The 13,686-nt window shown below is 25.4% G+C and overlaps 1 protein-coding gene across 3 annotated transcripts; it reads left to right on the top strand.

Annotated features, from left to right (window-relative positions):
* Nucleotides 1–4,329: 4,329 nt before the first annotated feature.
* On the top strand, nucleotides 4,330–12,280 carry LOC132931305 (phosphatidylinositol 4-kinase type 2-beta). 3 transcript variants are annotated; one of them, XM_060997379.1, is made up of 8 exons: nucleotides 4,330–4,884; nucleotides 6,937–7,055; nucleotides 7,217–7,549; nucleotides 7,612–7,866; nucleotides 7,952–8,179; nucleotides 9,529–9,668; nucleotides 10,931–11,066; nucleotides 11,399–12,280. In XM_060997379.1, the coding sequence occupies exons 1-7, from the start codon at nucleotides 4,695–4,697 to the stop codon at nucleotides 11,028–11,030; spliced, it is 1,365 nt and encodes a 454-aa protein (XP_060853362.1). In that variant the 5' UTR covers nucleotides 4,330–4,694; the 3' UTR covers nucleotides 11,031–11,066; nucleotides 11,399–12,280. The 3 variants fall into 3 exon arrangements, with proteins under 3 accessions (XP_060853362.1, XP_060853355.1, XP_060853363.1); XM_060997372.1 differs by having other exon boundaries at nucleotides 10,931–12,280; XM_060997380.1 differs by lacking the exon at nucleotides 4,330–4,884 and adding an exon at nucleotides 6,712–6,850 and having other exon boundaries at nucleotides 10,931–12,280.
* Nucleotides 12,281–13,686: the final 1,406 nt, after the last annotated feature.

Below are 13,686 nucleotides of genomic sequence, written 5' to 3'. Positions count from 1 at the left end.
TTTATAATTGTTGGATAGTTAAATTTCATTTTTAATCTATATTATAATATAATATTATTTAAATTGATGTTTTTTTTTAATTTAAAATTGTACTATGTTTTTATGTTAATTTTAGTATTATTTTTTTTAAATTTCAACCTACTATTGTTATTTATTATTGAAAGTCAATGTCTTATTAGTTAATATAATTTTTTAAGTCTTTTTTATATTGATAACAAAAAATAATTATGATTTGAACTGAAATCAATACTTACCAACCTATTTTTCTTAATGTTTGCTTATGTTATTTATACTTTAAAGTAAATGTATGTTTGTTTTATATAAAAAATATTTATTTGATTAGATTATTTTATTAAACATTAAAAAAAAAATAATAGATCCTTTGTGATGTTATATATCACTTACATTAAATTAATTGTTAATACAGCGAAACTTCCATTTTACAAAATTTTCTGTTTAAAGAAATATTTTTAAGAACTATGACCTTCATTGTTAATGAGTATGTAATTCTATTTAATAAATTTCTCTATATTACAATTTTTTTGTTGTTGCTTATAGCTTATTCGACTTTGTTAGATGGAAGTTTCACTGTACTTGTTATTTAATAATAAAAAAGTTACAACTATTAAACCAGTTATACAAATTTAAATTATTTTTCCTAATAAACTTTTTTTTAGTACAGAATAAATGAAATTAATAATATTATAAATTATAATAAATAATGTTTCAGTAATGGTTATCTATTGATCGTTGTCATGCAAGATCTTATCACTTATCTTCTAAAACTGTATTAATGTGTTATTATTATTATTGATTAATAATGATCAGTACTAAACTATCATGTTAAATAATTTAACAAAAATATACAAAATAATTGTTTTTGCCAAAGTAAAAAAAGTCCTTTGCACATAAACGCTGCTATTGTGTAAATACACAATATTATTTTAGACATAATATATGTTTTAATATTTTTATGTAGTAACAGTTTTCTACTCTTTTACATCACCAGGAAAGTGATATTGGGTGAAGTTAGTTCTGATTATGATACACACTACAAACTAAAAATATACTATACACTATATAGCATATACATAAGTCATAATCATAAATCTAAATTTGTAAACATACTCTTTTAAAAAATAAAATATTCTTTTTATCCATAGGAACAGCTACATAATTAAAAAGTTTTTAAATTCGCCTTTCTTTTGTAATCAGGTAAAATAGAGAATAAAATAATAATAATATTACAGTGAAACTTCCATATAAGTGCAGTGGCGTATTTACGGGGGGGGGGATAGATCCCCCATTGGTATTTTTTTACTTGATAGGTTTAATAATATCGTACATATATTATAGAAATACAGAATAAAATTATTGAAAACTACATTTTATTATAATATTGAAATTTTAAGAATTTGGAAATATTATGGTTGATGGCCGTAGTCAATACACGACTTACTGCTAAATATGTATATTATTGAAAACAGTTCGTATTTTAAATCGTAAAATTCCGTCAATCGTCATTATTATGCTTTTAATAATAAGCGTTTGGTTGCTATTTCAAAACATATTACAAGGCGAATGTATATTGTATATATAATATATAAATAGGCATTCTAAATAATAAGTTCTAATAATTAAATGGTATACAAATAATAAAAAAACTTAAACATTAAATACGAATTATTAATTATTTTTATATTTATTATTGCATTAGTTCATTTTTAATCCAGCATAATAATAATTCACTATTCATTATAATCGAACACTCGCGTTAGTGCCAGTGCCGAACTTCCACCTAGGCAAACTAGGCAGCTGCCTAACGGTCTTTAGTTCTTTACCTTCTCAGGGTCCAGGCCCCCGGCCAAGTACCAAAAAAAGGCCCTTCCTTAGTAGCTGTATTGAGACCCTGAGACCCTTAAGTTCGGAGCACTGGCTGGTGCATTTTTTTTTACTGTTTTGATTTTTCGTCCTATACATATTTGTATATTTATCAATAAGCACTAAATACTATTGTATTCTTATGGTTTTCTCCATTTTATAAAAAAACGACAATGAATAATAAATCTTCAAAACAAAAGAATACAGTCTTATATAAATTTATGTGTAGGTACTTATTGATAATAAGTATATAAATTTTCAACATTTTTGAGAAACCGTAGTAATGGTAAGTGTACCCCCCCCCCAATGGTAGATAGAGGAAATTAATAATTATATGTTTGCCAACGTATATCCCCCCTTAGACAAAATCATAAATTCGCCACTGTATAACTGTATAAGTGTATATAACAAAGTCGAATGAGCAACAAAAAAAAAAAATCGTAATATGGAGGATTTACGTATTCATTAACAATGAAGGTCATAGTTCTTAAAAATATTTCGTTAAACAGAAAATTTTGTAAAATAGAAGTTCGTTATACGGAAGTTTCACTGTATTTATAAACTATGAAGGGTTTAGATACAAAATTTGATATTCGAAACATAAAATCATCAAAATTGCCTATCCACCACGCCGGCTAAAAACAATTTTTATGGAATATAGACTAACTTATGTGTGATCTTATATTAAATTTTTAAGAATTTCGTCTCAGTGAATACATTTTAATTTATATTTAAAAAAATATATAATTTAAAATTACAAACGGGTATAAATAGTGTAAATTTTTCAAAATATTTAAAAATGATGCTATTTTAATGCATACTAAATGCTAACATTAAACTTGAAAATTGTTAGTAATTGTGGATATTCGTTTTTGAATTAGAACACAATATCAACAATTGTTGGAAGAGAAAATAGAAATCATTATTATTCATTATACGAATGAATATCCCATGTCGTAAAATACAATCACTCTTAAAAAAATTATTTGAATTTTCGGAGTATTATGTATATGTTGAAAAACTTATTGAGTTGTATTAAATTTTTAAGTTTTTTGTCGGGGTGAAATTTTTTTTTTGACATAAAAATAATAGGAAATTTTAATAATCTATAAATAGCTCAAAAAGAGTCAAAATATTTTTAAGATCATACCATGTACCTGAGTTAATGATTAGTTATGTATCTCGATGAATATTTCAAGTTTCTGTGATTATTCTTTTTTAAATTATAACAAATTAATGAAATTTATTTGGTCGAAAATTGAATAAAGTAATAATTACAATGCCCCTTTTAATTAATTTTTTATAACAGCAATTTAATAATATCGTACACCTGTGATAATTTTATCTGATACCTGCTATTGCCTATTAGCTAATAGCTATTACAGTATTACTCAAACGTTTTTTATTTAAATTACCCGTTTCGTTTGTTTAAAAGTTATTGTTTTAAAATGATTGATTTGATTTATCGAATTTCAATTAATTATGGATTGGTAACAAGGTTTTTTTTATTAAACTTTAATGTAATGATAATCAGTTACCGTTCTATGTTCACGAAGTACTTCAAGTAAAATAAAAGGAGTTATTTTCAGTTAAAATTCAGTTTAAAAGTATTTATAAAGGAATAATAATGTTACAATTATTTTAATTTTTTTTTTTGGAGGGGGGAGGGATTAGGCATTTTTGAGGATGCTAAGCACCCTTCATTCAGTGGTGGGTTGAGTTTTAAAAATTCAAGGAGCAAGTTTCAAAACAACCCACCTACCAACTAAATTTACCAATGTAATATTTTTAGGTTTTTTTTTAGTTAAATGTTTCATTAACTTTTACTTTTGATGATATAGATACAATTATTTGAATTATTTTTACTTGAATGATCAATCTTCAGTCATGAATTATGCTTGAACCTTTAAAAACCTTTTTTCCCCTCATTTTTGGGGCAGGAGCAGTCGCTCCTAGTATTCTTATAACAAGCCGCCCCTGCCATCATTTAATTTTTGCAAAAAGCGATGACTCGTTAGTTTATAGTTAGTTAATAGTTAGGTAAGAGTAGAATTGTTTTATTATTATTATTATGAGTTTTTATTGTTATTTATTACTTTATACCACGAATAAAATATAAACATTGTCGCACTTATTAGTATATTACCCTAGGTATTGGAGTCTATTAATTCTGACCACATGTCCATATGGAGTACATATGACATAATAAAAAACATTGTTTTATAATAATATATATTATGTGTATGACTATGACGAGTATGACGTAATCGTGATTATATCTACAAATTACAACTGACTACCGACTGTAACCGTAGACGTAACTAAATTATTGTTGATTTTTTTTTTATTAAATAAAGAAGTACAACGTTGTCGTTTCATGGAATAATGTGCGCAATCAATTATTGTTCCCTACATTATCATTTATCAGTCGGACAACGTCGAAGGACGAAGATAGTGGTAATAGGCAAACTACAGTAAAGCTAACTGAACTGATGTAGCAAATGTTCATTTTCAAAAAACATCTGTCTGTGTTTGATTTAAAAGAATTATTATTATTACTAGTTATTTCTACTACGAATTACGATTATCTAGGTATTACATTTTGATTTCAAATTGTGAATAATTATTTTATCCATTTAATTCCGTTTAAATTTATTCTTTCATTTATATTTTCTATGCTGTTCATCGATTTCATATGGCTGTCTAGTTTATCGCATCATTATCGAATATATGACTAACCTTGTTCGTTGTGGGCCTAATACTAGTTTCCCAGGTGTCCTTGTGTTGCCAAGTCTTTGTTTTCGACTGTCTAAATGAGCGAGGATAGTTTGCAACCCAACGGTATACTACAACAACCGTCACCTACTACATCTATTTACCAGCCAATCGTACCTGACATTGAGTTCGAACAGCCTTTAAACGACAATCTGGACGCCAAAGATAGAGAGAATCAACCTTTACTGGGACGCATGGATCATGCTCCGGGCTATAATCATTTTCCGGGTAACTAAATTGATTTATTTTAAAATATATATTATAATAATCTGTTAATAGAAAAATACTTCTAAATAGGTATTTACTGTTTAGTTTTATACCTTGTTGTTTATTAGTATTTACACCGTTATTAATTATTATAATATGTATTATTTACATATACATTACGAGATATTAGTAATAAGACTAATTTAACTAATTTATAAAATATTAATCAACCTCTAATAGTTTGTGTATTAAGTAATAACTAAATGCATCAAGATATTATCTATAATTAACAATTAATATTAATCTGCTAAAGTGTATTCATTCATGCATAATAACATTTCATTATTATTACCATTTAATATATTTTTAATTAGTTTTAATTACATAATTATTAAAATAAAATATAATATTAAACGTCCTAATTGTTTATGTTTTACCATAGAACATAATGTGTTCATGTTTTACAAAACTTGTATTGTTTATATAATCATTCTTAAGAACAACATTTAACAATGTTAATATTTTAATTTTCAAATCACAATACATAATCAATAACGAAAAATGTGTTTTATCATCTGTAGTTTAAATTGTAATTTAACCTTTTTTTTTGAGTTCTCACATGAGGGGTGATTTATGTTGAGCATTATGTCCCCTCATTAAAAATACTTGATTAAAGTAATTCAATATAGAATAAATATAACTAAAATATGAATTTACCATAATAATTAAATTAAATGGCAAGTTTAATATTTGTTGGAGTATCTATATAATAAAAGAAAAACATTAAATTATATTTAATGGGTATATTATTCTACAATGAGTCAGCATACCTATATGTATTTTAAGTTTGAGGATAATTACCATATGGCAAGTTAATACTAATATTGCATAAAACATTTATGGTGGTATATATATTTTTCATAAATGTAATGTTATATATATATATTATTATTTTTTTACCTTCATGGCTACCGTAAAAAATTCACTCACATTTGAACGTAGTAATAATAATAATAGTAATAGTAATTATGAATAACTATTTTTAAGTATAATAGGTACAATGATATTATTTTATCTGAATTGGTATTGGTATGTAAATTAAGAATAATAATATTTATCAAGCTAAAATAACTGCTGGGAATTTTTAGTTTTATCAGTTTAGCTTAAATAGTTTAATAATATTTTTTATTTTTAGTAGATATTAAATTAACAATTTGAATGTTTTATCCTTGGAACTTATGCTATGGTATTTATTAAAAAAAAAAAAAGAAATATATTTTAGAATGGATGAAAAAATAATGCCACTAATACCTTCCTTCTGGTAATATAAATTCTGACAAATATTGGTTTTTCTTAGTATTTTATTTTATCAACCACTAGCTGTTTTATTCACTTTTAAAATTATTTTATTGATCTAATCAACTATGCATGTATATTTTACAATGCTTTATAATGTGTCTATAAGATATGATAAAATATTGAGCAAGGTACCTATTATATTATATGTATTAATATATAATACTATAATATTATGCTGTGTAATCAGTTATTATTAATATTGAAAGTTAATAACTAAAGGTTAATTGTTATTTTTTTATATCTGTTTACCACTAGGTTTTGATTAAAGCTGTATAATGTTTGTGTTCTTTATCAAATCTATGTAATAGGTTAAATTATGATGAGAAATTCATTCAATTATATACCACACCTTTTTAAGTACTTGACTAAATGCGTCAATATTATGTAGAAATAATGAATGATGTTAATACATAATATTATTATTATTTATCTTAAATACTGATAATATTTAAATCCTTGTTTACATTATTATATGTATTGGAATATAAAGTTATTTTAGTATTTTTAAATCTAGTAAGGCACATGATAAATTTAGGCAATTTAATATAATTTTATAATTTATAGTGTTTTAAACTCGTGATGTTTGAAGATATATCTATAGTTGATTATGATTGTTATGAAAACTATGGTAAATCGTATATTTATTAAGTTATTATATGTATAAATAAAACTACAATAAAATATAAATTAATATGTTATTTTATTTATTTTTAGATGATCCGGCATTCAGTTATGTTATTAAACAATCAGAGTTAGCTATAGATAATAGTGTCTTCCCTGAACGTATTTATCAAGGGTCCAGTGGTAGCTATTTTGTCAAAGATACAAATAATGTAAGTTTTATTTGAAAATATTCTGTATTATAAAGTAAATTGTTATAATGCTAACTGAAGTACTAAATTCCAGATGTTTGACAAAAAAGAATCTATATATTGTGATTGTTATTGTTGTCAATTGCTTATAAAATTATTAATACAAATTATTTTATCTTTAGAAAACTATTGGTGTTTTCAAACCAAAAGATGAAGAACCTTATGGATTGTTGAATCCGAAATGGATCAAATGGTTACATAAAAACTGTTGTCCTTGTTGTTTTGGTCGTTCGTGTTTAATACCTAATCAAGGATACCTATCAGAAGCTGGTGCAAGTCTTGTATCAATTAAACTTGGATTGAATATTGTACCTAAGACTAAGGTTGCAAAGTTGGTTAGTGAGACATTCAATTATGGACGTATAGATAGAGAGAAGACGAGAATGAAACATGCCATTAATGATCATTTTCCTAAATTGGGACGGCGTTTTAACAGACTTGGTCTTAGGCCCAAAGTATGTAAAGTAAATTTTATTTTAATCGACTTATTTGATAAATTGTATATTATTATTTTTAGATAGGATCCTTCCAATTATTCATGGAAGGTTATAAAGATGCTGAATATTGGCTTAGGCGACTTGAATTAGCTCCATTACCATTAAATCTTCAATCCCGTTTTCAAATTCAATTTGAAAGGCTAGTTGTGTTAGATTACATTATTCGAAACACTGACCGAGGTAATGATAATTGGTTGATTAGGTATGATCAACCAAGCTTAAACTCAAGCCCAAATGCTAGCCTTACAAATTCTACAGTCAGTGAAAGCTCAAATGTAAGTTAAATTATCATATATTTTTATGTTTATATAAAAATATTTTAATAAATTTTAGTAATTATTGGTGTCTACGTTTCTATAGGAATGGAATAGTGTTCAAGAACCAGACATAAAGATAGCAGCTATTGATAATGGCTTAGCATTTCCATTTAAACATCCTGACTCATGGCGTGCATATCCCTATCATTGGGCATGGCTTCCACAAGCAAAGATTCCATTCAGTAAGGATACAAAAGAACTAGTATTGCCTTATCTGTCAGACATGAACTTTGTTCAAGATTTGTGTGATGATCTTTACACTTTGTTTAAGGTAAAAAGAATTATAATTAGCATATCCCAGAAAAGATTTGAGGATTTTTTAAATTAGATCATCTTTATCATCATTTATACTCTTCTTAAAAAAATTTAATTAAAATGATTTTAGTATGAGATAACCTCTGTGATATTATTAATGGTCTAAACATCACATCCTTATTGGAGTTTTTTTTACACAAATACATATATTATATTTGGTAATAATTTAAATTGGTAATTCAATTTGTAATTTTAGTTAAAGATTACAAAGAATTTGGTAATTTCTTTTAATTTTTAATAATTAACTTGTTATATAACTTAATTGTTATTTAATTAATACTGAGATAATTAATGGAATTACAGTATTTACTGTTATACTTTATTGTTTAAAAAATAAATATATACATTTTTTGAATCAAAATTGTGTTTCTTAAAGGACATCACAACACTACATTTTTTTTTTTAATTTTAAGTTTATTGGTGTATTATTGTAGTCAACACAATGAAAAACATTTTGGTAAAACTATGATTATTCAACAAGATAATGAGAGTTGACAAATAGCTGCGTGATGTCATAGAGCCAACGACTGAGCAGCCGCCTATGTTTTACATGTAAATGTAGTTTGATTTACACAATGATTTTAATAACTTAAAATAGTATTTCAGAATTTTATTTTCATAATCCGAAGTATATTTATGTGCTTAAGACGATTGTGTGATTTAAAAATGAATATATTTTGTTGTTGAATGCATATTATAAATTATATTTTTGTAAAATTATTGAGTTCAAGACTGGCGTCGTATTTTCGGGAAAACCAAATTTTACGAAATTGACTATAATATTTTTATTTACTATAAAAAAATTAGAAAGTGTATTAAAATTATAATTACACCAGTGTCATAAACACAAAAATACGCTTATGGTTATATAAAAAAAATTAAAAAAAATATTATATTTAACGATTAAAATTGTTGTGTTAATCTAGACACTTTTGCACGTAAAAGATACGTCACCGTTCTGACTTCGGCTCTATGATGTCACACGCATATTTTCTAACGCCTGTATCTTATTAAATAATTAGTGTTAAAATGTAAGACCTACATCATATTTCTTAGATAATGTTTTTAGTGTTATGATGTCTTTTTTAGTGTTAATGTGTGTTAATTTATAATTTTTGACTTTTTTGATTTTTAAAGTTTTTTTAGTAAAAATGATTGAATTATCAATGCTTAAGATTTAAATTATAAATGCATTTTATTGCATAAAGACTGAATTGAAAAACAAATATGCTCGGATTAGCCTTCATTGTCAGTGCTTATGTAAAACAGCAAAGTTTATCATTGTTTATATATTTCAATTTACAGATGGACAAAGGATTTGATAGACATATGTTTGAAAAGCAAATGAGTGTTATGCGTGGACAGATATTAAATTTAACTCAAGCTCTAAAAGATGGCAAAAGTCCTGTACAACTTGTTCAAATGCCAGCTGTCATTGTTGAAAGGTAATAACAGTAACATTAATTCAGTATCTATAATTTGATCTTTACAGTTCTTAATTATTTTTATTAAATATACAAACATTTATCCATATTATAATTTAAATTATATTAATAATAATATTATATTATTAAAAGTATCTGAATTATTAATTGAATATTTTTTCTATAAATATAATTTATAAATTAAATTAATAAGAGAGTATAAGAGAACATTATTATCTTTAGTGTTGCCTCCATCTATTACACATACCTAACATAGCAAATTTATGTTTAGAATAATTCATTAATAATGTTTTTTATAATTAATTTCACTCTATTATTTTTAGTACCTATTAGAGTGAATTGTCCTATATTTAAATTCAAAAGTAAAAATATTATCTATAGCCTATTCAGAATAAAAAGAGCAGTGTCAGACAGTCATATGTTTCTCCTACCATTTCAGTCATAGGAACAAAGCTACACTCGTGCATACAAGTCGGCTGTTCGGTACCAATCTTATTCCGAATATATTATAGGGCCCTATAGGCTTTTTATAATATTTTGATTTAAAGTCAGTTATGAGAGTTTTAAACTTAACAAACACTGAATTTTTGAATGTTCCTAATTTCTTTAATATTTAAATATAAAAAAAAACCTATATAAACCTTACATCTTAATATTCTACATTAAATTTTATGTTATTGTCTGTTATTTAGCATATTTTTATTTTGAAAAGCTTAATACTATATGTTTGACTAGTTCTATAATAATTACTTATGATTAATTTAAACTGAACCCAACATAATATTATGATACTGTTATCCATTGTAGTAAATATTTAATATAAAGGTATACTATACTTTCTCTTTTTATTTCTTACTTATTTAGATTATGCCATAGGCTTAATAATTTAGAGTTGTTTAAACATTATTCTCTTACTTATATTTTATCTTGTATAAGAGTAACCTTATAGTTACGACAACAACCGTCAATTGGTTTTTATCTTCAGCCTTTATTTCTGACAATTGACCATAGCCAAAAACTTTTATCTGTGTTCATTTTAGAAAAATGTAATCTAGGTGGTTGTTAGCATAAATAGGTAAATGACTTGAGACCATAGTATATAGTGTGTGTTAGGCATACTTATATACTTATTATGCAGATAGTTGCAGACTGAGATTACTCTTATTTGAGACAATATTTACAATTTATAGCAAATTAAAAGATTGTTTTATAAAATAATAGTTTAATCAAGTTTTGTACATAATTATTATTTTGTTTTCCAGGTCTAAAGGTCATGTGGGAACTACCTCCAAGTTCCGTTCATTCAGTGATACATTTACTCAAAGGTTTCAAAACAAAAGTCCTTTCTTTTCATGGTGTTAAATGCTCTTTATTTAGAATACATTCTTTTTAATACTGGTCAGTGTTTTTTTTTTAAATGTTTATTATAATTGCAACATTACAGCTAATAGATTTTTTACAAAATTGTCTTTATTTTTGTTGCTAAAGATTTTTGATTAGTTAATTGTTGGTTTTAAATGTTTTAATATATACATTGTCTGATCATCACAATTAGTCATTAAGAAAATAATATATAATCCTTGAGATTTAAAATTAAAAATCTATAATTTAAATTCATATGTTTTGTTATGTGTTATACTTCTGTTGATAATGAAGTTAATCACTTAATTTAGCATATAGTTCTAGTCTCAAGTTAATATACTAATTGTTAAATTAATTTTTTTTTTCAGTGTTATACATTGAAAATAATGTCAACATTGTGTATAATAAATAATAGAAGGCTGTGGATGTATTAAAAATAATAACTTAATATTTTTTCGGCAAACAGGGATAAACCAGCCTATAGTTACTTTAATTGTAATTTTTTTTAATTAAGTAAAAATTAAGGTTGCATTCGGAACTGAGGTAATATATTATATTATATAGTGTTTGTTTAACATCAGTTATATAATTCTGTAAGTTTTTAAGGCAAAAAATTGTTATCATTTTGCAATTGATAACTGATATTTTACATATAATTCAGTTCCTAGTTCAATCGCAATATATTATTTAAATTTATATGATAAGTTATTTTTCTGCATTGTAGTAGTTTAATAATTATTATTTTTTCATTCCACTATTAATTTATAAACATATTATTGTTATTTATACTCAAACATTAAATGAAATATTAAATAAAAATAAAAATGTTTTATTCAATTTTTGATATAGTTAATACTGAACTTTATTAAATATAATTAGAAAGTTTCAAAGCTTAAATTGTATTTTATCTGATTATTTTACTATAGTAATTTTTCAAATCAAATTTTTCTTAAGTAAATTTATGTTGAATTTACATTTTCTGTGATCGGCTTATTTGTTATATTCCATTTCAGATTCAGACATTAACATTGTGTCGTATACCTATATTTATTATTTAATTTTATAATTAAACCAAATAATCAATTTTGTGATTATCAAGTAGCTTAATTAGTTCATGTACCATTATATTGCACATTGACATAATTCACATGCTATTGGTTTAGTTGGTTCTAATTGTTAAAATTGTAGTGTGCATTTTTTGTTGTATAGTGAATAATTTTACAAGGAATAAACAAATAAATTTTCAGTCATGGTTTGATAATTATTTATAAATAACATATTTTCTACTACAATTAATAAAATGAAAACAATACTTTTTTGTTTACTCATTAGTTATTATATTTGTCATATACATATTAAAAATAAACAAATTATACAATACTAATTGTGAGTTGTGACCAGCTAGAAGATTAATTCAGCTATCAGCTCTATCATGTATGAACTATAAGCCTGATGTATTTATTCATATTTTCCATACTAGTTGTTTCGATATCACAGAATTTTCCAATTTTTTTTTTTTGTCAAACATAAGGACCCAATTTGCTGCTCTCCTCAAAATAGTTTTGCTACATATACAAAACTTTGCTGAAAACTTAATTTATAATTTTTGGATGAATTGAGTTAAAATAAATAATTAATATTATTCTCGTAAATAAGATGATTAGCAAGATAATCGTGATTAGTGTCGGTAACACATACAGGGTGGGGCACTGAAACGGCCGATTTTAAAAATCGATTTTCTCAGTAGTAATTAAGATAAGAATTCTCACTAAATACTATTAGTTCAAAGACAACATGCCATTTACTATTTACTATTTAGTAAACATGGAACAGTGGAGTGGTAAACAACGTGCTTATGCGATAAAATCATTTTACAAAAATAATGACAGTTACGTAGCCGCACAGCGTGAATTTCGTCTTCATTTTAATCTTAAACGGCATGATTCGGTACCATCGGCTAAGGCTATTAAAATATGGATAACCAACTTTGAAGAAACGGGTTCAGCATTAAAAAAGAAGCCTGTACGACAAAAAACTATTCGCACACCTGAAAACATCGTTGCTGTCAGAGCCGTAGTGTTGTGAACCCCTGTCTGTATGCTATACACAGAATAGGATATAGTTATAATATAATATAATATAATATAGTATAGTGTGTAAGCATATTAACATGTGAACCGATAGAGTGACACGGTTTTAGGGAATTCGCTGTGTGGACAGTTTTGAGCCCGAGCGAGCCCCTACCGTGTCTCGCCGTCTGTATAATATTTAGTGTAGTCCTGACAGACCATCGAGCAGAGCCTCTGTTATTTTCTTAAGTCTAACAATTATTCTGTGTACTAATTTCTTTTAAAATTGATTATATTAATAAAGTATTAGTGATAACTTAAACACCGCGTATTTATTACTAACGAACAAACTCGGTTGTGGAGACGTCCATAACATTTTTGGTGGCAGCGGTGGGATCCGTAGATTCCAGTTCGTTAAACAATAAGTTAGTCAATGCCGTGTAATTTTGAGTTAAAGTAAATCTATGCTTATAATATAATTAAATACAAGAAGAAATTCTGAAGAAGAAAATCCGAAGTGTCCAGAAAATCTAAAACATCGAAGTATACAGAAATTCCAGTTTACAAGACGACAAGGAAGGGAGCCC

Source organism: Rhopalosiphum padi, chromosome 1, assembly GCF_020882245.1.
Source record: "Rhopalosiphum padi isolate XX-2018 chromosome 1, ASM2088224v1, whole genome shotgun sequence".
In the NCBI taxonomy this organism is placed as follows: domain Eukaryota; kingdom Metazoa; phylum Arthropoda; class Insecta; order Hemiptera; family Aphididae; genus Rhopalosiphum; species Rhopalosiphum padi.
The sequence above is the reverse complement of the archived record's forward strand: the minus strand, read 5'-3'. Positions and strand labels throughout refer to the sequence as shown.